This window comes from Sus scrofa, chromosome 11, assembly GCF_054392235.1.
Source record: "Sus scrofa isolate SSC_HxYL_T2T_F1_AM1 chromosome 11, Sscrofa_HxYL_maternal_Yorkshire_Landrace_v2.0, whole genome shotgun sequence".
NCBI classification, from domain to species: domain Eukaryota; kingdom Metazoa; phylum Chordata; class Mammalia; order Artiodactyla; family Suidae; genus Sus; species Sus scrofa.
This window is the reverse complement of record NC_139393.1, coordinates 52372402-52397034: the sequence shown is the minus strand read 5'-3', so window position 1 is coordinate 52397034 and position 24633 is coordinate 52372402. Positions and strand designations below refer to the sequence as shown.

Below are 24633 nucleotides of genomic sequence, written 5' to 3'. Positions count from 1 at the left end.
ACATCAAATCCAAGGTACATACTGTGAACATTGACACTTGCCATGAATCTTGATCACCTGCTGAGGATGTCTGGAGGATTTCTCAAACTGTAAAGTGCTTCTCCCTCCCCTCCTGACCACATCCCACTCTGTGGAATAAAGTTGCTTGGGGCAACTTGTACTTAAGAAGTAGGGAGTTTGGGGAGTTCCCGTCGTGGCGCAGTGGTTAACGAATCCAACTAGGAACCATGAGGTTGTGGGTTCGATCCCTGGCCTTGCTCAGTGGGTTAAGGATCCAGCGTTGCTGTGAGCGGTGGTGTAGGTTGCAGACGAGGCTCAGATCCCGAGTTGCTGTGGCTCTGGCATAGGCCGGTGGCTACAGCTCCGATTGGACCCCTAGCCTGGGAACCTCCAGATGCTGCAGGAGCAGCCCAAGAAATGGCAAAAAAAGACAAAAAAAGACAAAAAAAAAAAAAAAAAAAAAAAGAAGTGGGGTGTTTTGATCTACCTCTGAGAGTGAAGGATCTACAAAAAATGGTTTAGAATTCCTCTGCAGATCCCATTTTTTCATCATTTGTATTGGCATAGGCTCATGGGTATTTTACCCTTTGAGTTATAATCCAATCCTATTTTCTGTTATTGCTCTGACATATCCCCCCACCACTGTGGGAATTTTGGTTTTGGGGGGGAGTTTTTTGGCCTTTTTTTAGAGCTGCAAGCAGGGCACATGGAGGGTCCCAGGCTAGGGGTTGAATCGGAGCTGCCATGGGATCTGAGCCTCCTCTGTGACCTACACCACAGGTCACAGAAACGCCAGATCCTTAACCCACTGAGCAGGGCCAGGGATTGAACCCAAGTTCTCATGGATACCAATCGAGTTCATAAGACCCCTGAGCCATGACGGCAACTCCGTACTGGGAATTTTTAATTGCTTACTTTCTGGTGCTATAAGATGCTCTGGGCTTATTTTTATGTTATCTACCCCAGTCTCAGCCATTTCTCTGGGGACCCTCAGTTCTTTTTACTGGAAAATGGTATTTATTAGAAACCAAGGCGTAGTGATTAAAATCAATTCTGAGTGTTCTCCTTTACAAAGGGGAAAAAAAAGGAGTTCTCACGGTGGCAGTGGGTTAAGGATCAGGGATTGCTGCAATTGTGGCATAGGTTGAAGCTGCAGCTGTGCCTGAATTCAATCCCTGACCAGGGAATTTCCTTATGCCTGGGGTGTGGCTAAGAAAAAAAAAAGGGGGGGGAAGGAGTTAAACACCCAGTTATTGTGCTGTTTATCTGACAATAAAATTAGGATATAGGAGTTCCTGTCGTGGCTGAGTGGTTAATGAATCCAACTAGGAACCATGAGGTTGCTGGTTCGATCCCTGGCCTTGCTCATTGGGTTAAGGATCCGGCGTTGCCGTGAGCTGTGGTGTAGGTTGCAGACGCAGCTCAGATCCCGTGTTGCTGTGGCTCTGGTGTAGGCCGGCAGCTACAGCTCTGAAGAGACTCCTAGTTTGGGAGTATGGCACGGATGCAGCCCTAGAAAAGACCAAAAAAAAGAAAAAGAAAAAAGAAAAGAATATAGGATATACGAGTTACCTCTACAATGCTCTCAACTAATGAAAAGGTACAATATGTGTCCAATGGAAAGGATAAAAAAAAAAAAATAATAAGCGTTCATGAAGTAGGCCTCCCTTTACAGGTCTAATATTTTAAAAACAAATTCCTCTTTTGTCTTAAACAAAGGTGGGTATTGGTTTAACTGTCAGGATAAAAGAGCCTTTTAAAAGTTATGAAAAAGGAATCTGCTCATTGGTTTTGCTCCAGGTAAAGAAGGAAGGTACGACATGAATCTTTTAGGCACTTTTTATTTTCCAAAAAAAATTGTCATTTATATATATAAACATCTCATTCTCTCAAAAAATTCTACAACTATACAGCTGTTTGCTCCATTATTTGCATAGGAAATGACCACAATACAAAAATAAGAGGGAAAAAGAAGCAAAACAGCAACCAATTTATGCTTTTCATGTAGGTATGTTTCCACGTATAAACATTTTGAAGCCTCTTACAAAATATTTACACCGTTGTCATCTATTTACACATGTTTTTTAAGAGCAACTTTTCTAACAAACAAAACTATAATTTATCAAGTTATGAAAATTTTCTAAAAAAATTTACTATATTACCACAAAATAAATAAAGATAAACAATATTTTAAAAACAAAATTAAATTTTCATTCATTTAAGACCCCTTTTGGCATTTTGCTTATTTATTCTGCCCTTTGGTTAACAGCATGAGCATCACATTACTATTTTATATTGCATATATGTAGCACTTGCTTCCTTAAGTTTTCAACATGTCATTTATAATTAAAGGCAGACACTGAGTCAGTATTAACAAGAGATTAACTAAACTGCACTGTAATTTAGGTAAAATTACTGTGTCTCACTGTATATTACATGCAAAGTCCACATAAATTGGCATCTAACCAACGGTACTGCACAAGAAAACTGCATCATAAATTCAGCGTTTCCGTGTCTGAAAACTGCATCATAAATTCAACATTGCCATGTATGTGAAAACTACCTAAGTCCTTCTTTTTAAAAATGACACTCTTTAGCTTACTATAAGGTTTCACTTTTGTGTGGTGTAACTATCTTTAAGCTCTTGAGTTCACAATTCATACAAAATGTCGGTCATATTTAAAATAAACAATCCCATTTCAATCAGTGCATGAAATCGGTTTCTGAAGTCCATTTGAATGATTATTCTCTCTTCACCCTAGAGAAATGAATTTGGTAAGGTTTTAAGCTGTATCTCACCACAAATTCTAACTGTAAATGTACTCATGGTTATTTTCAAAAGAATTATGATTTTTTTTTCCCAAAGACTCTTAGAAAACGTGTAATAAACCTATAAAGCTGATTTGCGTATTTACAAAATTTTGAATAGCAAATATAGGCAACTCATATTTAAAAAAAAAAACAAAAAAAAAAACCAACAACACATTTGTTCAATGGCTATTTGTGAATTGCCAGGTATGCTGTGCACCTCTAAAGAATTAACTACTATTGAAAAAACTCCTCTTATGTCAAGGAAAATCTTGACACACAATCCAGGCTTCCTATGTCTCCCAACTGACTTAGTTACTAAACACTGTCACATTAAGTGGTGGTGTTTGGGGGAAGAACTTTGCCCACACACCCTGCACCCCCTGCCCACGCTTGAGATGGGGCTGCCTGTCTGAGATGATGGGATCTGCTTGGGTAAAAGCGGGTTGGTTACAGCGAGCATTCCAGATTCTGAAAAGGACCAAACACTTTGGTATCAATACAATGTATTCCCTGTTGTCTCAAATATACAAAATATACATTTCCAGTTTTTTGTTGTCGTTTTCTTTTTTTATATATAGAGTTAAGTTTGTCGTTTAGGATTTTGCCAAGTGAGCTGCACGGCGGCGGCGGCGGGCGATACATGGGCGCAGCGCTGCGAGGCGGCTCAGTTCTGGTGCCTCTTCATGTGCAGGGCGAGGTGATCAGAGCGGGAGAAGCTGCGGTTGCACACGCCGCACTGGAAGGGCTTGGCTCCCGTGTGCTTGCGGTAGTGGCGGGTCAGCTCGTCCGAGCGCGCGAACCTCCAGTCGCAGCCTTCCCAGGTGCACTTGTAGGGCTTCTCGCCTGTGTCAAGGGAACAAGAGGAGGTGGTGAGGGGGGCAGCTCGTAAGACAGACACAGGTAGTCCTGCCTGCCAAGGGGCTTTTTGTCAAACGCATGCTCCAAGGAGGCGAGTGTGTGGATTCCAGGAGGAACTGAATACTCGGTGCAGAGAGTCCCTGTTCCACAGGATATACTTAATTACATTAAGCCCAAAGTGTTGTGCACCTTGAAGAATGGGCAAATGGAAACTTGAAATGTGCAGGATGAATCAATCAGTGCTCTTATGTTGATGGTCTGCTGCTCCTACAGTTATAAATCCATGAAATGTCTAAGATGAGCTTGGGTGGCTTGATCACTGCTGTGCCAATACAATTTCTACACCAACAAACCCCAGTTCCATTGGGGCAGGGCTAATGGCTCCAAGACTGCAAGAGGGAGCCGCTCACATCACCGATACTATGAATGTAATGGACCACAACTGTCATCCTTGGCTTCAGTAACGGGATCCTAAAAGTTTCTCAATTAGCTGCTCTGAAATGTCCAGCACAGAAGCCAGGTAGCCTGATCAAATGACCTTCCAAAATGGACTATCACTCCAGCACACATCGTATATCACACCTATTTTTCAGCCAGAGGCAAATCTATTCAAATGTATGTTAGATGCCAGGCACAGTCCTGAATGCTTAGGATTACAACAGTCACCAAAACAAAAAATGTCAGATCTTACAGAGCTTTATGTGTGTACTATGTATTTTAAAAGCCTCTAATCATTCCATCTTCCTGTTCTTTCACAGCTCTCCTCACTTAAACAGTAAACTGATATCTGAGCCACCACCCCAGGCACCCCCCTCACCCTTGCATTTATAGTATTCTTGCTTTTGTCTCAAGTTTTGCTGGATGCTAATCTTTCAAAACTACTCAATATGGCCTGCCCTCAGTGGCGCCTAAAGAAACCCCCCAGAGGCCTTTGCTGCTCCACACTCCAAACCACCTTCCAGCTTTGTGCAACTGTCCCAAATCATTGTATACCTTTGATATACAAATAAAACTAATGTTCCCTTCGGGAAAAAATATGTAATAATTATGATGCGGTCTATTATAATGCCCAGTTTTGGAATTAATGCTATTTGAGTAAGAGCCTGTGTTCATGTATCCCTCAAAATAAATTCCCAAACCTAAGAATCTTTCACTGAGCATTGACTAGTAGTTCCTATAGTTAAGCTTTACTTTGTTATAATTCTTTGCATTTCTTTAAGATGAGAGTTTGAGATAAATTTGCATGTTAAAGTACTGTTGGCTGGCTGCTGAGTTTTAAATGGATACCATTTTAAAAATGAATAGCCAGACTCCTAAATTCCTTTTTAAAAAAAAAAAAGGTTCTTCTGCAAGGGAAGAGCCTCAGATTTGCTTTGAACACTGGCGACTTCGTACCACAGTGAAATTCAACTACCTTTCTGCCTGATTTAGCAGTAGATCAAATTCAGGAAGTCGTAAGGTTACTCAGCTGAGTCCAAATTTTAAAAGACATTGTTCACCGTCAACTGAGATTTCTACAGCTCGTGGTTAATATATCTTGCTGTCCTAATAACCACTCTGCCTCCTAAACAAAATCCCAGAAGGACAAAGGAGGAAAGGGCAGAAGAGCCCTTTGAATTTTGTTCCAGTGACGTCCCAGATGTCTTTCAGTTCCCGGGCTATGCATCTCCCAGCTACCTTTCCTCTCTCTCCTCTGGCTCGGAACCAAGACACAAGTATTTTTTTTGTTTTTAATTCCCTTTTTGGTTCCTATCACTCCACTTAAATAAGGCACACCCCATTTTGTTTTTCCTCATAGTAAATTCTAAGAGGCTAAGAGACTTAAACCTTTTAAACATACATCAACTCACATTCACAATCTGTTTTATACATAGAAATGTTTTAATACTGGGAGTAAATGTAGCAATCACTCTTGTCCATATCAATCCCACTGAAAAAAATGAACTTCTTGCACCCAAGTGCTTGTTTTTGTTCCTCATGAAAAATAAATCACAAAACAAACGTATTGGTTAAATACCTCACTGTCATTTAATGGAAGGAGAAAGTTATTTTTGATGTCTGAGGCTAGGGGAAAAAATTCCTGAAGTGCCCCAATTTTAAAAGAAGTCATTCTAGTCTTTTGACTTGAATAATTAAATAGCAGCAACAGATCTGCATTTGCAGAGTTTATTTAAGAAACAAGGGACACTAGACTCTTTTTGTTCACGATTTTTATTGGCTATGAAGCAATAAACTGCATCAATATTTTTTAAAGTTGAGTTGACTGATTAGTTGAAAAACGGTAGCCATTCAAGTTCTGAAAACATTTGGGGTTTTGCTCAATTTATGTGCATCTATAGATTCTAGAGCCAAGAATACTACCAGTGTCTGGATGTTAGTTATGGGCTCAGGGCTTTACCATAAAAGCAAGGACAACTATTCCCCACTTGGGGCAGTTTCTATGGGATTTGTTCAAGTGTCAACACCCCTCAAGTAAAACATTGTAGAGGAAGTTGGTACCCAATTTCTAGCCAAGTAGCAGATTCAGGCCTTTCTTCCTTAGCCAGAAACACTATGCATAGTACTTCTGGGAAACCAAACTGACTTCCTTTAAGTTATTTCAACAGGATAGAGCGTTCAAAAGTTTAATTGGATTTTTACAGAATCTCTTTCCAATACCACCAATTTAAAATATTTAGTTAAGCTTTTTCAACATCAACTGTATTTTTAAGTTCTCATGCTGCTAATGTGAAACTTTCCAAAGGCAAAAAGGAAAAAAAAGTGACAGATTCGTACAGCATGCAAAACAAAGCTTCAGCTTTAACTCAAAGTATGTACTTTCTCACCCTATTTTAAGATCACTAGGACCATCTTAGGAGGAATCTCTCCTCTTTTTTAAAAATGTTAAGTTCAACACACCTATTGTCCACACTGATGAAGTCAAGTAGTCTAGCTTACTAAAATGTTAAGCAGAAACACTCCCAGGCGCAGGAGGGAGCAGGCCAAAACAGAGCCTGAGCACACAGGCCAGAGCGTTATTTCATTTACCCTCCGGGTAACTCCAGGGAGTTAGAAGCGCTGAGAATCCTCGCTTGTCCCTTTTCCATAAGGTCCCCCTCACATCCTCCCTTAGCAAAGGCCCGTGCGCTCTAGAGGGATGATTTAAGGAACACACAGATACTGCTCAAGTTTAGGTAAAGATTCTAAAGCCACCTATGAAGGTCAAATAAGGACTACCTTAAATGGGCTCAGAGCCGGCCTTAAGCAACAGACTGTCCTTAGTAGAGGACACACCCTGGCCAACCAAGCCTGCCCTCCGTGGAGACCTGCTTTTCAGGACCTGTTGGGGGTCCCAAGAGCTATTCTAGGCTGGAACTAATCATCCCCAGCTATCACCTAATTTTGCTGCTCTTTCACCCTAGGTGAAATGAACGTCAATGGGGCTAGCAGAATGTTTGCCAAGTATTTGCAGTCTTTTTAATTTTTGCTCCTCCCCCCACCCCTTTTTGCTTTTTAGGGCTGCGCCCTCAGCATATACAAGTTCCCAGGTTAGGGGTTGCACTGGAGCTGCAGCAATGCAGGATCCAAGCTGCATCTGTGACCTACGCCACAGCTCATGGCAACACTGGATCCTTAACCCACTGAGTGAGGACAGGCATCAAACCTGCATCCACATGGATACTAGTCGGATTCATTTCCACTGGGCCACAAGGGAATTCCAAGTATTTGAAGGCTTCGGTGATGAACTAAAAGCTTTTCTTTCCTCTGATGAATAGATATAAAATGACTTTTGGATTTACCACAATGGAATGAGAAAAAAAAGTTTCTCTCCTCTGCTGAAGTCAAGGCCTTTCCCTACAAGGCTCTACATGTAGTCTTCTAACAAAAGACAAATAGCTTATGTGGAAATATTTGTCTTAAAATAGTTAATTTAGGTAACTTTTTACAAGTTTAGTACAGCATCTTTGCACATCTGGTTTCCTTCCTGATGGTTGAAATCCAATCAATTACATCTGACAGAAGCCAAAAACCATCAGAATTTAAAGTCAATGTTTAGTGGCATGTAACTTGCAGTAAATGAACATAACCTGTCCTAAGTGACTTGCAAACACAACAAATAAGACTTGGTCTCTGGCCTCAAAGAGCTTAAAATCCATATTCTATTGTGACAACCAAAACAATGCAAACTGTTAAACTGGAATAAGTTATTTCAATAGTCAGCACTTAATTTTAATTCCTAGAATTTCTGAGGCCTTCAGGCTAAAAATTAGCTTATTTGAGGAGGAGAATATTTTCATGCAATTCAATAATAATTAGCTCTTTTCTCGTCCATAGAGACTTATAGAATTTAGAGCTGGAAGCAGTATATACTCTAGTAAAAGGGAAAAACAAGGGAAGCATTAATCCCAAGATTAAAGAAATTTGTGGGGAAATATTAGCTATCTTAAAAAACATGTAGGGTAGGATGATTCGGGCTCATTATATTTTTATACATGTATGCCAGTAATTTTCCATTAGAAAATCCTTTTATTAAAGGTCATTGTAACACATCTCTCATACTTGGCAACAGAAGGGTAGGCAGTTCACTTCAAAGGTGTGTATTATTAGTATTTGCATATGCATCTAATGTTTATGAGATACCCTATCCCTGTCAACAATGCACCCACTTTAAGGAAAGTAATTCAAAGGATATATTAAGAAATGCCTTTCTTTCTCCCTATTGGCTCATTTGTGTTTATCCCTTTCTTTAAAATCTGACTCCCCTGATTCCTTCCAGAAAACCTCTGAACAGCCCAAGAGATCATTCCCCTTCTTTGTATCCCCATCATCACCCAAATTTGTTTTAAAACGATTTGCACTTGCACAGATATTGCTCCAAATCGCTGTATTTTGCCTCCTTAACTAGCTTTGAAAATTCCTCAAAGACAAGGGACCGTCTTTTATTTCAGCTGTACTGCCACACTACTGCACCTCGATAACAATCACGTTTGGCCCAAGTAATGAAAAGGAGGGAAAAGAGGTAAGAGTCGGTGAGGAGTCTACCATATTGTCTCTCTTCTTCCATGGCCCCGCCTATAGCAGGGCCTTAGCTGATTGTTTGGCCGAGGACCACTGAGCCAAATCTGACTAAATGTTCGCTTAGGTGAGAACCATGCTTTTGGCCTCTTCAGAAGGACATGCTCAGAATCAGTTTCCTATCCATCCTGAAGTTGCACAAGGATAAATAAACTCTATGTCAATGAGTTCTTTTTCAGAATTGAACTGGATGTGATGAAAACCCAGGAGTTCTAGAGCCCCCAGTGCCGGCCAAAGGCAACCAGGGAACTTCCAGGGCGGGAGAGCAGTGATTTGCTGAATCTAAAGGGGAACAGGTGTGGGCATCTGTCAAGGGCCACTGTCACTGTCAAGGGCCACCATCTCTACCCCAGCAGCTCCAACCTCCAGGCTCCTAAGCTCCTCTGCTACTTCTCCTAAGGGTTCTGGACAAAACCAAGGGGAAACATCCTCTATCATAACTGATGTTAATGAAATCCCAATTCCTGAGTCTCCTGACGAAAAGGCAACATTCACTTTCTTGTAAGAAGAGCCCAAAGTGAGTTTTTTAAAAAGTAGAGTGAAATATTTTACCTTTTCTTTTTTTAACCAAAATAGAAAAATTCTACCTTTTCATTTTTCTAACACTGAAGGAGTGCTGGACAGCCTTTCCTTTAATTTGCCCTTATCATGGTTATTTTCACCAGGAGATTCCTCTTAACTCTTCAAGCTTTGTATTTAAGGTCAACAGTGTATTCTTCTGCCCAGATGTTTCTCATGAAAGTTACCTACAGGAGACTTCTAAAACAGCAACTCCTCCTTAATCAGAGTAGGCTGAGATCTCTTGAATATAAATGCAGGCTGACAGAATAGGAACGCTGCTACAGAGATCCTTTTACCAAAGTAAGACATTATGTTCTTTCTAATCTTTCCCCTGAAAAGATGTAGGCCATCAAGTAAACAGCTACTACATACTATAGAACTAAAAATATGTGCCAGGAGTTCCTGTTCCTGGATCAGCAGTAACGATCCCTCTTGGTGGGTTCAAGGATCCAGCGCTGCTGTGAGCTGTGGTGTAGGTCGCAGATGTGGCTCAGATCTGGCGTTGCTGTGGCTATGGTGTGGGCTGGCAGCTGCAAATCCGATTCGACCCCTAGCCAGAGAATTTCCATATGCTGAGGTTCCGGCCCTAAAAAAACCTGCCGAAGTAAAAACCTTCGGTGATTACATCACAACTTTTAAAAAACATTACATTCTACTTTCACAGCTAAATGTTTCTATCTCAGCAATTCTATTTAATCTACTTATATGAACTAGGTTCTCCCACTGATTTATAAAAACAAAAGAGAGGAAGAGATTCTCTTTGGATTTTCCACAAGATCAGTCAAAAATGTTTGATTAGTCAAGCTACACTTCTTACCCTTTATCATCTCACAACGTTTAATCAATTTCCTATGTAAATGTTTTTCAGATGAAAGAACAAGTCCCAGAAGCAAAGTTTAATCTTCTCAGTGAGTCATTAAAAAGCAACTGTTTCTAAGCCTTATGCTCATAAATACCTTTTCAGGGGTCTGAACCAGAGAAACTCTTTTTTAAGTTACTATTTTTTTTTTTTTTAGGTTAACTTGAAATTTTCAATACAGGTAAGTTTCAAAGCTGCAAATGAAAAGAACGTGAAAGAATGTTTAGCAACATATAACACAGGCATAATGTGATACTTTTTCCTACATGTTTTTCAAATATAGACTCAAAAGAAAAAAAATCACTAAGTACCAAATAACTTCATCCTGTGAAACCTTTTCACCTCCACCAATAACACAGGTTACACATTTAAGCAATATCGATCTCTACATCCAAACTGCATAATCTCCATTAAGGCCATGTATATATAAAAGCTTATGCTGACGTAAGTTCTAAATAGTTTTCCAAGGAAATGGAGTCCTCCCCATAGTTACCACTTCCTACAGGTCCCTCCCCAAAAAAGAGTAACTCGGAACTTTTTTTTTTTTCTTAGGGCCGCACCCGCAGCATATGGAGGTTACCAGGCTAGGGGTCTCATCAGAGCTACAGCTGCCGGCCTACACCACAGCCACAGCAACTCGGGATCCTTAACCCACTGAGCTAGGCCAGGGACCGAACCTGCAACCTCACGGTTCCTAGTTGGATTCGTTTTTGCTGTGCCATGACAGGAACTCCAACTCAGAGCATTTTGAATGTTTAATTTCTGTGGGGAAGTGCTACAAATGAAAGTAATTTTATTATCAACATGGTCAGTATGGTAAAATTAAAAACCTATACCTAATATATTTAATGGACAGTAAGTGAAGAGCAAAGAACTAGACAAGAATTTATTATCTCAAGACTTCTTAGGACCTAAACCGAAACTAAAAATCAATACTTAACAGTAAATCTCTAGCAGAGATGATGTATTTTCAAGTGCATAGAGTAATAAGCCTACGCCAGAGCCACAGCAACTCAGGATCCGAGCCACGTCTGTGACCTACACCACAGCTCACGGCAATGCCAGATCCTTAACCCACTGAGCACGGCCAAGGATCGAACCCACAACCTCATGGTTCCTAGTCAGATTCGTTAACCGCTGTGCCGCGACGGGAACTCCTGCAGGGGTGTTTTAATTGTCCTTTGCTGCCAACCCATGGCAAGCCGTTCTGGGATCACTTGGTACACACGTTAACAGCCCTGGGCACAGAGTCTGGGTCTAAGGGATCCTGGAGCCAAGTGTGTGTGCTGCTTAGACTCTGTCCAACCGCTCATTTTCTGCCCTGCTCCAGAAAGCTGAGAATGACCCTAAAATCTTACCGTACCCTATTTTCCCAACTGCTTTAGCCTGTACTCTAGGGGTTAAAGGCACGGCCGCACACATGACCAAAACTACTCAGATTTCAGACATTGGTACTGAGTTCACTATTTACTTTTTCAGAACTCTTTCTTTGGAAAGAAAGAAAGAACTTTTTTACTAAAGTGTAAATACAATTTTCAAAGAAATTTCCACACCCAGTGTAAAATAAAAGCTGTATTTCAACTTCTGGTACTCAGGTATACCAAGAAACCAGTATTGGGTTGATAAGATTTTTTTTTTTAATTTCTTGCAAATTTTTCCTTGTAGAGAGTCTTAATTTTTTTCCTATTTTTGGCCCGCAAGCCTGTGCTCAGAAGTTTTAAAAATCATTACCAAAAAAAAAAAAAAAAAAAGTCACTACAAAATTAAAACACAATAAGAGGTATGAGCAGAACAACTACACTACTGGCTGCAGCAGAATATTCTACTCGTCGTCTTCATTTATAAGGCCAAAATGATATGTGAATTTTTTATAAAGGTAGTTGGGAGCAACTTCTAAATATTGGCATAGCAAAGGATAAAGCCCCCTACATGCATCATGAGGCTTACACAAAGTTCAGTAGAATGTTCATAGAAGGTTTGTATTTAAATGTTATTAAAAGTACAAATATTTTCATTTGGAAATACACACTCTGCCTGGAAGCAGTCATAATTATTTCTCACCAGAGGCATGACGTCTATATACATACCACAACACACACAAACAACCCCCCACACACATATATAAAGGTAACTCTGTAGACCTCTTGGTATGTTATCAAATGCATATAAAGACACAGCATGTTTTTAGTGAAATGCAATTTTTTTTTTTCCAGAATAGAGGCAATGTCTATTTCAGGCATTTTTGTCTAACCATCCAAAGACAGAACTTTGTAATATTTGTATATTCTTTCTGAATAAAGAAGTCAAAGGGTACAAACTTATAAAAACTTGAATGCTATAAGACTCCTGGTTTAAGGAACTGCTATTTTCTACTCTTTCATCCCCAATTTTTTAAAAAAGGTCTTGTTTTAGAAGGACTATTTTCTTATGTTCAATTTTCAAGTCAAGAAGCATTTACAATCTAAAAATCCAGAATAAGCAATTAAATAGAACTCAGGCGTAGGTTGTTTTAATTGCTTAAATCGTTTTTAAAACATAAGGTAACTTGACATTTTAAAGCAATTACAATTATATTCCCAAGAAATCCTAGGGTGCTTCACACTGCCTGCAAAATGGCAATCCATTTAAAAAGTGATTCTTTACATCAAATAGAGGATCGATATTTCCATATTAACTGTTTTCAAAGTCCCATTACAAATGGTCAGAGGTGGAGTTCTCGCCCTGGCGCAGTGGAACCGAATCTGACTAGGAACCATGAGGTTGCAGGTTCGATCCCTGGCCTTGCTCAGTGGGTTAAGGATCTGGCGCTGCCGAGAACTGTGGTGTAGGTCACAGACACAGCTTGGATCTCGAGTTGCTGTGGCTCTGGCCTAGGCCGATGGCAACAGCTCCGATTAGACCCCAAGCCTGGGAACCTCCATATGCCATGGGTGCGGCCCTAAAAAGACAAAAGACCGCCCCCCCCCAAAAAAATTACAAATTGAAAAAAACACAAATGGTCAGAGGTGGAGGTGAGGAGGGACCCAGACAGAAAGAAAACAAAAAAGCTATGACAGGAGAGAAGTTATTTAGAAATACCTGGGCCTTTAAAGGAAGAAGAAAACAAGACTGTGCTGGATTCAGCTACATTCATTAAAAAACAACAGGCAGGGTGGGGAGGATGCAAGGAGAGCGCCCAGGTGATTTTAAAAGGCATTGTCTAGAAACTAGAAATGAGGAGAAAACAACCTCAATGCTCTATGATTACCCAAGAACGGGTTTAGCCAGATGAACAGGTCTGCCACAGGCCCTCCCCAAGGCATCTGAAAGCCTATCAAACAAAACTTTATTAAACTGGATTACAGGGTCTCGCTCATTAGATGCCGATGGCCACACATTGACTTGAAAAAGTCAATGCCTGGGACCCAAACTCGGCCTCTGTCGTCTTTTTTAGTGAGGGGTGCTTTCTGTGGCTTTGTTTTGCTTTTAATTTTTATTGGTACATTGTTAAGACAACCTACTATTAAATTTCTCAGCTAGCAGGTCAAGTTCCAGAATCCCTGGTATAAGGACTAAACCCTGACAGGGGTTGCAAGGCCATTTAGATACGCTGACTGCATCTCGGCCATAAACAGTTGATTACATCGTTACATGGAATCACACTCCTCTTTTATTAGGAGACTTTAACCCCAGGAGAAACGTGTTCCCTTCTTCCTATCGCTCATTTCAAGGACGGACAAAGAAGAAAAAACAAGATTTGGAACGTTTTGAAGTTACTTCCTCTTCCCCTTAATCAAAATTCAGGTTAAAAAAAATTTTTTTCCCCCACATTTCCTTTCTTTTAATATAACATATATTCTATAAAAGGATAGTTTAGTATGGAATGTTTCCATGGCCTTGTCATTTGTATTTTGGAAACTTCGGATTGTGTTTTATATGCTTAACAGGTGTTTGTTTAATTTATATAACTATAAATAATAACTTTGATTTGGGGCTCCTGAGCGAGGTAGGACCTTTCCTTTCAAAGAGTCAATTTGTCTGTACCTGAAAAACTTGGGCCCAAAACAACCTATTTGTTTCACTGATAAATACATGAGATGTCTTTTTTTTTTTAAAAGCAATTTTTTCAGAGAGCCCTGGAATCTACCGGGTTGTCGCCTGACACTATTTGGATTTTAGTAAGTAGCATTTATCGCCCAGTTATCAAGCAATACCTCCTAACATGCACACAAAATGTCTGCAACCTCACTCCCCCCACCCAGAGCTCTATCTCAGCACTGACCTTTGTTCAAAGGCTTTTACTTTTTAATGCAGCAGTTAGAGATAACTACTTCATTTATCAAAACTCAATTTCCATAGTAACATCTAGCCTGAGGAGATTCAAGTCCTCACACTAATCCAACAACCCATTCAAAGGAACTGTTGAATACTTTGGTTTCCATAGCAATGATGGAATAAAACATTTTGCTAGGTCATTGCTTTTATTAGCAAACTTATTCTTTGAACTTTAGGTTAAGGCTGCATTTGCAGAGAGGGGAAAAAAAAAAAAAAACACAACACAATCATTTCGTATAGGTTCTTTCCTTTGGGCTACCCTTTTAAGAAAATCACAAACAGTAACCACCTATATATTGGAAAATACTCTGGGTATTTATGGCTTTTTTACAGCATTTCCTTTCCGTCCTAAAACGAGTTCTGAAATAAAGTTCTAAAATTAAAAAGCATTTTAAATGATTGTATGGATGTGATGAGGTAAGTATTTATAAAATTATAGGGGCTAAACATTTTAAACACGGATGAGATACAAGCCAGAATAAGGATAAAGTCTCTCGAATGCATAAAACATGGGCTGGGATGGGACCCGCGACCCTGGCTTTGCCTGATCTTAATACTCTGCAATTTCCTCCCTACCTCTCACCAAGCACGGAAAACATGCTAAGCACAGATATTTTAGGCAGAAGGTAAAACTAAAGATAATGTTTTAAGCAGTTATGCTTTACATGCAAAATGGAAAAGGGTTTCAGGGTTTGATATAGCTTCACAGAAGCTGACAGATTTGTTACGGAGGGAGAAAATAAGTTCCATTTTTTCCCTTCAAGATAGGAATAGCAGTGCCATTAAAGTTTTAAAATCCATTAGTAAACATCGGTGTTTATGTTTTTGGGCAATTAATTCTGTGTGAGGTGACAGGGCCAGGCCTCAGTGAGGGAACATCAGCCTTCCTGGAACCAGACTTTTTCAGTGAACTGAATTTTGAGCCAAGCCAGTGCTGCAAAGGTAGGCCATTAAAAAATAAGAGTTGACAGAAGAAAGAAGAGATCAAACATGTGTTGGCTTTTAAAAGGCTGAATACCACTTATGCTATTTACACAACTCACAGAATTAACAAGAAAATTACATACCAGTATGAGTCCTCAGGTGAGCTTTTAAATGAGAAGACTTTGTATAAACTTTGGTGCAGCCTAAAATAAAGGAGAAGAAGAGCGTGTCATTCTGGAGATCCTTTTGAGATCTTCACATTTTAATGATTCAGTGTTTAAAATCTGGCGTGAAAGAAGAAATCTCTCATGCAAGATCAGATATTTGAAGCTTCAGTTTTAAGAGATGTTTTAAAGAGTACTCCCCTCTTACTTTATTAAAGGTATAAAGTGATGTGCTTTATGTACCACTTTAGCGCAAAGATCACAGACAATCAAGCCAAGCCACAAATGGGAAATTGGTGTTTCTACCAGTAGGTGCTTTATACTAGTAACACATGCTTCATGATTTAAAAAGTTTCAGTGGCTCTAGAGCTGACAACGTTAAACCATTATCCAAGACGACTGCAATTTTCTGTACTCCCACATTTCTTGGGTTTTTTTTTCATTGAGTATGTCATGCCATATCATGTACTGCAGTCAATAAATTATACCCTGTATTAATCATAAACTAGCTTATGCCAGCAACTTGTAGATCTATTCATTACTGTCGTCAATTTGTATTTTGGGCCACGTATCTCATTCAAGAATGAGCATACGCTGTATGCTATCAGAACTACCCTGGAAATCCACTCTGTAGACAGTCTCGCAGCAGCCTACTCTTCGTGAGATTTTCCCCTACCTCACTTAACATAATTCCTTTTCAGGGCACCTAATTTAGAATTTTAAAAAATCCAATTTAGACTGCTCTGGTCAACAAAAGTAAATGCAGCAAAACTCTAATGTATTTAATATTAAAGGAGAAAAAGTCCAGAGTAATCTTTTTCTCCCCCCCAGAATAGTCCAGCCTTCTTAATACATGCGATAAGCTATTGGTAACTAAATGGTTACATGTTCAGGTAAGGCACAGAACGGGATGCGACAAGAACAGAATAGGTAATTTTTTTTTTTTTTTTTTAATTGTCAAGCACTATTCTCCCATGTCAATTTGGAACCTGAGGCTGAAAACGGCACACAGACACAAACCCTGAACCCAGGTACTGATGCTTCAACCAGGTTAAGGCCACATACCCGGGTAATCGCAGTAGTGGATGCGTCGTTTCTCCAGATCGGGGTTACTCCTCCTATTGTATCTGACAGGCTGGATGTTTTGGGAATTAACTGGCAGGGTGGCGGGCAAATTTGGATTATGAATCGCCAGTTTAGAAGCAATCGTAGCAGCATAGGATGGAGGTGGGGTTAGATTCTGGAGCATCTCTGCTTGTCTATCTGGACTTCCCGGCTCCGAGCTTGGTGGTGATGGGGGGAAGTAAGTAGCCTGCTGGGGAAGAAACTGACTTGGCATGGTGTATGTGCAAGGGGGCATGCTCTGGAATTGCTTCATCGCAGTCTGCGGGACGGCGGCGGTGTGGGTGTTAAGGCCCGCCATGGCAGCTGACATAGAAACATTGAGAGTGTCCATCACTGCTGTCTGGTTGGTAGAACTGGGCATATCTAGATCCGGTGTGTTCAGCAGCTGGTACAGGTGGCCCTGCTGGGGAGGGACAGAAAGATGAAGGTCTGGTGTAGGAAGTTCCTGTTTGATGAAAATGTTGTTCACCTCTGGAGCTGCGGTCTGGTGGGAGCTGAATATACTGGTGAACTCGGGGAGGGCCTGGGTCGGGGCCGGAGGAGGGGCCGTCGTTTCACTCTGGTGGCTGAAAATGGTAACAGGTTCGGTCTTGATGTGGGTTACGCACGGTCTCTGGGATTTGTAGAGGCCAGTTCTCAGGTGAGTGATGTCAGGGAGGAAGACGTTCATGTTGATACTGTAAGGTAACCCTTCACTGTCAGTGAAGAACTGGTCTACGACTGAGGCACTGTCTCGTCTATACTTCTTATGCTCTGGAATTATGGAAACTGGCGGAAGCTGGGGTGTCAGATACTTCTCCATTTCACATCGCGTCTAAAAAAGAAGAGATACAAACGTGTATAATCCACCCAATTCATCATCTCGGGAAGGCCGAAGAGTGCTTATTAAAATTTCCCCAACAACCCCTGTGAAAAGTCCTAGGGCAGACTTCTAAGTGTTGCTTCGAAATGCATCAGGCTTATCTGTCGACCGTGGAATAAAACAGTTCACCGAAAACCTTATGAAACTTTGTATAGCAAGTATTTGGTAAAATCGCTCCTAAGCAACCCTAGACACAAAGTGAAAGAGACAAATCCAGGAAAAAAAAAAAAAGGGGGAAGCAAAAAGAAAAAATATTCCTTTCTGACGCAATAATAAAGTATACTTTGCTATTACTCACATACAAGCAGGATTCCCTGCCTCTCTACTCTAATAAAAGTTTACAACTGAAATACAGTATTGTTGTATATTTTGCCAACAGTAATGTTGTCAAACCACCTTGATTCTGGTTTGTGGCATATAGGTAAACTCAGTGTTTAAAAAAATTGTCTTTAAAAGCTCAGCAAACCGTAACCATAATATTTGAAAAGGGTTGTTGTTTTTTTTTTTTCTTTTTGCTTGGATAGGTATTGTTGAAATATCTAATATGAAACATATTCCTTGGCTATTTCAGTGCCTTTTCCAGTTTATACTTCAATGGAAACTTAAAAGCAAATGTCCTGAGCAAAACATAAGTATCCACTGAAAGAACAACTTTGCTGTTCACCATTTGATCTAAATGTTGATTTTAATCAGCAGATTCTGTAATTGGTTAATATGATAATGAAATGTTCCTATTCATATCCCTATCTGAAACAGATCTTTAATTACCTAGGGGAAAACCATTCCCTTGGTAGAGTGGTGCTAAGGGGCCAGTGGGTGGGGAGAGGCTGTGGATCGCCAGCACAGTCATCAGCAAAACATTTATCGAGTCCTCCTCAGTGGGCCAATGCTACATTCCCCCTCACTCTGTAAAAAGCTCAGTCATCTCAGATCCTCTCCTGTCTCCTAAGCAGAAAACTGACAAATAATCAAATGGTTTTCAAAAGGCCAGTCCTTTTTTGGACATAATCCACCTTGTAACTAGTCTTTTCGGGTTTTGCAGCTAGCTTCTTTCCTAGTACAACAAACTTGTAAAATTCTTAACATTGAAAGGAAATTCCGGCAGGAAAAAAAGCACCCCAACTAGATACTCATAGAACCATTAACCGCGGCATCTTAACCTGTGAATAATAGTCATTTCTTTTGCTACTACTTGATTTCAAAGGCTTTTCATATCAGACCCCGTATCATTCGGTGTGAACAGAGACCGGTGTCCCGCATAGACACGATTTAAAAATAAAAATGAACGCTCCTGTCTTGTGAGTCACATCTCTGACAAATGCCACTGCCCTTTCACAACACCGCGACACTCTCAGACCCCCCGGAGTAGGAGATGGGTAGCAAATAACACAGTATACCAAGGGGCTATTAAATGAAGCGTCTGAAATAAACCGAACTAAACCCTTTCGTGCACTTCGCTCCTGTAGTGGTTAGTGGTTTCTGATTTTAGCTCTTCCAGCTGTTTGCATGTGGGTATGCTTCCAATTTTTTTTTTTTTTTCCTTGGGACAGGCTAAAAGTCCCGGGAAGTTTTTTTCTGGGCTATATGACTCCCTGCGTGGGCGAAAGAAACAGGCGGTTGCTCTAATTCGGCTGCCGGGCAAGTGTAAAAGCCAACTGCCAGCTTTCAACGCGGCTCCGGGAGGAAATTTACGCGCACATGAAAAAAACAACACCCCCTGGCCTCTCTCTCTCTCTCTCTCTCTCTTTTTTTTTTTTTTTTTTTTGGTGTTTCTTTTGAAGGAAAAATAAGCGCTCTACTACCATCTTAGCTTTTCTAACTCCCGTTTACCAAATGCAGCTCCACGATCGCGTCTAAAGCAGGCTGAACCAAGGGATAGGAAACTAGCACCCGGAGGGGCCTCCCTCCAACACCCCTATTTGCGTTCCCACCGAACCCGAGACGCTGCGGGAAGAGGGGGTGGGCCTCCAAGGCCAGGGCAGCGGCAGGAGGGGGGATTAAAGAGACACGAGGAATTGAAGTCAAGTCGGGCGTGAGGTATGAGGTTTCATCCCCCAAATGGAAGAAAAACAACTAAGGTGCAACTGAGCCCCAGTTCCCTCCTTAAGCTCTCCGGGACAGAACCGCCAGGGCAGATTGCTCTGGGACGCCCCTCTTCAGGTCCCCCCACCTTCTCTCTGCGAAACGCCAGTGCCCAGACCAGGAGGGCAGGGCGGGGCTCTCCCCCCAGCCCCGGCCCGCGGTGCGCCCCGACGCGCGCCCCAGCCTGGAGCGGCCCCTGTCGCCCGCGCGTCGCAGCGGCGGGACACGCCCGAACTCCGGGAGGGAGGCGGAGGGAGGGGAGCGGCTCTTCCTACCTGGACCAGCTCCTCGGCGGGCAGCCGCGGGCCCGCGGCGGGCGGCGGCGCCGGCTGCGGCGGCTGCGGCGGCGCGGGCTGTGCCTGCGGGTGGTGGTGCGGGTGCTTCAGCTCGTCGCCGGGGAAGAGCGCCGCGTCGCGGGCTGGGTTCGCGGCGCCCAACACGGGCTTAAGCTGCGCGAACACGGGCTCGTCCTGCGGGGCCGGCGGCTGGGGCACGGGTCCCAGGCGGGCGCTCATAGTCAGCACCCGCGTAGCCATGGGCACTCGAGGGGCGGCTCCGGGCGCTGGGCGCAGGTCGAACGAGCTTCCCACGTCGCCCACGCTGGCTCGGGCCTGCGAGCTCGGCACGGGGCGGCGGGCGGAGGAGAGAGGGCTCCGGGCGGACCCCTCAGCCCACAGCAGGCGAGATTTTCGAAGGCGCGCACGAAAAGCCAAACTCTTCCGCTGGCCACGCGTAAACGCCGACGTCCTCCGGGCGGACACTTTCTCCTGCCCCGCCCCAACCGCGCTCCCTCGCTCCCCCGCTCCCCCGCTCCCCGGAGCCCGCTCCTGCCACTGCAGGTCTCTGCGAGAAAGCTGCGAGCGCGCGTACCTGCCCCGCGACTGCTGACAGGACGCCCGCCTCTTATTTTACCCAACTCCGGAGGGGCGGGGCCTTCGGGCAAGATTGGCAGCGCACCGGCGAATCCCGAGGCCACGGGGCCGGCCAGACCGAAGCGGTTAGCCTATGAGGAGGGAGAAGCTTGCCAGGGCCCCGCCTCCGCCGGGCGGACCGCACCCCTCCCGGGCCACGAGCTTCGCGCGCAGAGCGGCCGCGCAGTTTGTACACAACTTCTCTGACAGATTGGGCTGGCGGAGCCGGGGGCGGAGGGAAGGAGGGAAGCGGGTGGAATCTGGAGAAGAGAGGGAATTCGGGTGGAGACGTGGAGGGAGATCTCTTCGGACTGTTCTCTGCCAGAATTAGGGAGAAAAAGTTTTGCACGTCCTAGGTGTTGTTCAAGGACCTGAAACTCACTAGCTGAAACCCAGAAGGCAGCTAGGTGGGGGCGCTAAGGTTTTGGAGAGATTTGTTGAGTGTGTATTTTTAAATATACAAAATGTTCTTTTCTTTAGCACAAAACTAGGGGCGGTGTGATAAACAAATTTAAAATCAGCACTTGTTTCTATGTATCTTCAGCAGTGAATCTATCCCTTTAGCAACGCTAATTTGGAATGTCCTGAATAAAAGGTTTAATGGCAAGTATTTTTAAAAGTCCTTGCATAAAAGCTTGGCTTTTTCCTACAGTATTTAAATGCGAAGAAGTTCTCACACACCTTTCAGCCTCGTATACGTGCATGGAGAGAAGGGGGATGGGCCCATACGAATTTTTGAAGTTTTTAATATTTACACTGTTGATTCTAGCCCGAGCATGCAATCTAATTTAAGCACTAGCGACTAGATGGAATGTATTTAAATAGATATTACATCTTTGACTTATTTTTGCTACCACTGTGTGTTCAAGAAATGGAGTTTAATATTTACAAAATAGAAACGTAGCACATTTACTTTACACCGTGGCAGCTACACCTACGGGAAAACAACCAAAGAAGCCACAATCATTAGACACGCAGCAGCTCTGAAAACGGGGGCTCCAAATTTGTGGGAAAGCAATAGCCAAAATATATCATCGTCCATTTACTATGGTGACTATTTGCCAGCCATCATAAGGAAACCACTTTCCTTAATCCTTAATGTCCTTGTACATGATTTTTATCTGTCTTATTGGGAAGATATAACGTAAACTGCAATAAAAATGCCTGGAATACTACTCCATATGTATATATGTTGACAGCACACTCTAACCATTAGACATTTTTACATATACAACATCAGTTTGCAGTAAAGTAAAACAGCTTTAAAAAAAAAAAGAGTTCTTAGAAAAGTGTTCAGAGAAGGAAAAGATACGGGTCTTGTTTCAGTGTGTAGATTAAAAAAATTAATATACCCATAAAGTGTTAAAGATATTATTAATTATTAGAAATGTAAAATTATACTGTAAAATATATCTTTTCTCTTTTTCATTTCATTATTGTTAATGATTCATTTTTATAGCTGTGATGACTGCTTTCAGAGAATGGTTGACGACTACTTTCTTGTTACCAAAGTATTATTTAAGGTGGTTTTGGTAGATTATTTTTCTCAGCAAACAATCCCATACTCTCCACCTTCACCTTCAAAAAGCTGTCCTGATTTTCTCTAATACTGAGCCCAATTAAATAAATAATTTAGAAACAGATTATAGACTTGATAGGGGATTTAACATAACTTTAAAAAATTTGAACCCTGAAAGATCTTTATTTAATAATGATAACATGATCAAAACTCAGTGTAATAGAGAGAACTCAATAGAACTTTTGCGTTCTTTTTAACTTTCAATTTAAATCTAATTAGATTTAATACAATTTGGTATCCATGTTCGAATTTGCTTTTAAGCCTATCTAAACCTTTCCTTTGTTTTTAGTTTAGTTTAGTTTTTTTTTTTTAACCAGAGGGTCGGTGCCCTGTTGTTTCAACCTAAGTTTTCACTGCAGTAAAAGTCCAGTTATTTTACTGGAAATGTTTCTATATTTCACACCATTTTTTTAGCATGTTTTCATTTACAAAAGCTTTTCCAATGCAAAAAAAAAAAAGTATTTGATAAATTTCTAATGAAATATTCTTATTAAAGATTTTTAAATTGTTTTCATAGTTCCACTTTTCTTCATGAATATAGATATGAACTATGGGTGGGCTTGAAACGTTTTTACAACAGAAAAGCTGAATATAGTCTTTTTTGCTCAAATACAGTAGCATTGATTTAAATTTCATTTCTGACATAAGGATTCATGAAATAGGGTTGCCACTTTCAAGTAATGGTTTCTCTCAAATGCCCAGCTCTGCAATCACACAGCAAATAACTAGCTTAGCACTGTACAATAGCTCGGAAATTGGAAAGTAATCTTTTTCTGAGATATTTGCCATGCAGTTTTGAACATATAAAGAACATGTTCAACCAAGCTTATTTGCTGTTGCTGCGAACACAAATGTTCCAGCTGCAAAGCTGCTTCATCAACTTAGCAAAAAGGGTTAAAACTTGATATTTTTCAAATGTTCCAGGTTCTACATTGGCATGAAGCCAGACAGTGTGAATGGACAGATCCTCAATTACTTTGAACTTTCTAGTTCTTTGCATTCCTTCCTGCTTAGTAGTGCTGTACCATTAGGGAAGACAGGAGAAAACAAAAAACAAATGTCAGGTTTCAAAAATCAATTAGTGACCTGGCAGTGGTGTGTTAACTGAACTGTGCCAAAACAGAGAATTCTGAGGGAAAGAGAAAAGATGTGAGTAGTTAAGTTAGGTAGGAGGGTAAGCATAGAAGCAGTGTGCATGCTTAGGTCCTTAGTCACTGGGCAACACAGATTTAGTCTTAGAATAAACCATAAGTGTCACTATCTTTACGGGAATAAATACGCCTGAATGTGTGGGGGCTGAACAGGCATTCAACGGTGGGGGAGGAGGGATTTGAAGGAGGCAGTGGAAAAAAAAAATGGGTAAATAGCTTCTGAATGATGAGATGAGAAAAATATGAAGCTATCAACTAGGGCAGTGTTCACAGGAAGACACGGCAACAGAAATATCTGTATTCGTTGTTTGCCAAAACATCAGAGAGAGCTTGAAATTAAGGGATCTAAAATATGTTTGACAGCATTTTATTCATTTTGGAGAATATTCAAGGAATATTGCATTTCTGAAAAATCAGAATCAAATTTCTGAGTGATATTGGGCCACAGATAAAGCACAACGCTAAGTAAAAAAAAAAAAAAAAAAAAATTGTAAGGAAGGATACTCTTCTCTAGGGTGAGGGTATTTAATTTTAAAGTGACTTTTTAGTATTTATGGATGGTCCACCGGGTGATAGAATCTGTATCACCAGAAACATAAGACAATTTTGTTCTCTATTTCACACTTGTAATCTTTTTCTTTTTCTTAGTGGCAACTGCTCGTAGCCACACATAAAAAGAAAAAAAAAAAAAAAAAACCCATTGAGAAAAGAACACAGTGAATAGAAGCTTCAGAGATTAGTCAAAATCCAAACCACTTTGACTCAAAAAATTAAGACACATGAGAAAAGACATTCATTCCTTTTGTATAAAGTGATGTCTTCAAAAAAAACTTAATATTCTATTTTTTTCCTATCTCCAACCCCAGTTCTTAAGACATTAAATGCTATATTTAAGTTTGGATTTAAATGGGTTCTCCCTGAAATAGCTCATAAAATTCTCAATGTGCACTTATTCCTAAATGTACTATAATTTATCCTATTTTAAAAACTCTAATAATACACAAAAAGCAGTATTTTACCTTTTGGGGGGACGGGGATTGCTTTTTCCACCTTGTTAGTATAACAAGCAGACCAAAATGACATAAATATAAAGTTTACAGGCCAGGCATACTGCAGCTTAAACCATACAGTATTTGCATTCTGACTCTAAACAAGCTAGGAAAGGTGAAGAGAAAAACCCTGAACTGAAGTGGTTACACCAAGCAGTCTTCTAGAACTTTTAAGGAGGCCACATCACCAACATCACAATGAGCAGCGTTTTGAGCCAATTGCCTTTCACGTGATGACAAAAGCCCTAATGGGACTAGGCTGTGGGGCATCACAGTGAATGAATGGTCAGGTGCACTGTGCACGGATCACAAGGAAATACCCTTTTGG

The 24633-nt window shown here is 41.3% G+C and overlaps 1 protein-coding gene across 1 annotated transcript; it reads right to left on the bottom strand.

The window, feature by feature from the left end:
- Positions 1-3475: 3475 nt before the first annotated feature.
- Positions 3476-20151, bottom strand: KLF5 (KLF transcription factor 5). The gene is given in 4 exon segments (NM_001097489.1): positions 3476-3654; positions 15526-15585; positions 16612-17485; positions 19891-20151. Coding segments are annotated over 4 exon segments (1374 nt in total).
- Between the last annotated feature and the right edge of the window lie 4482 nt (positions 20152-24633).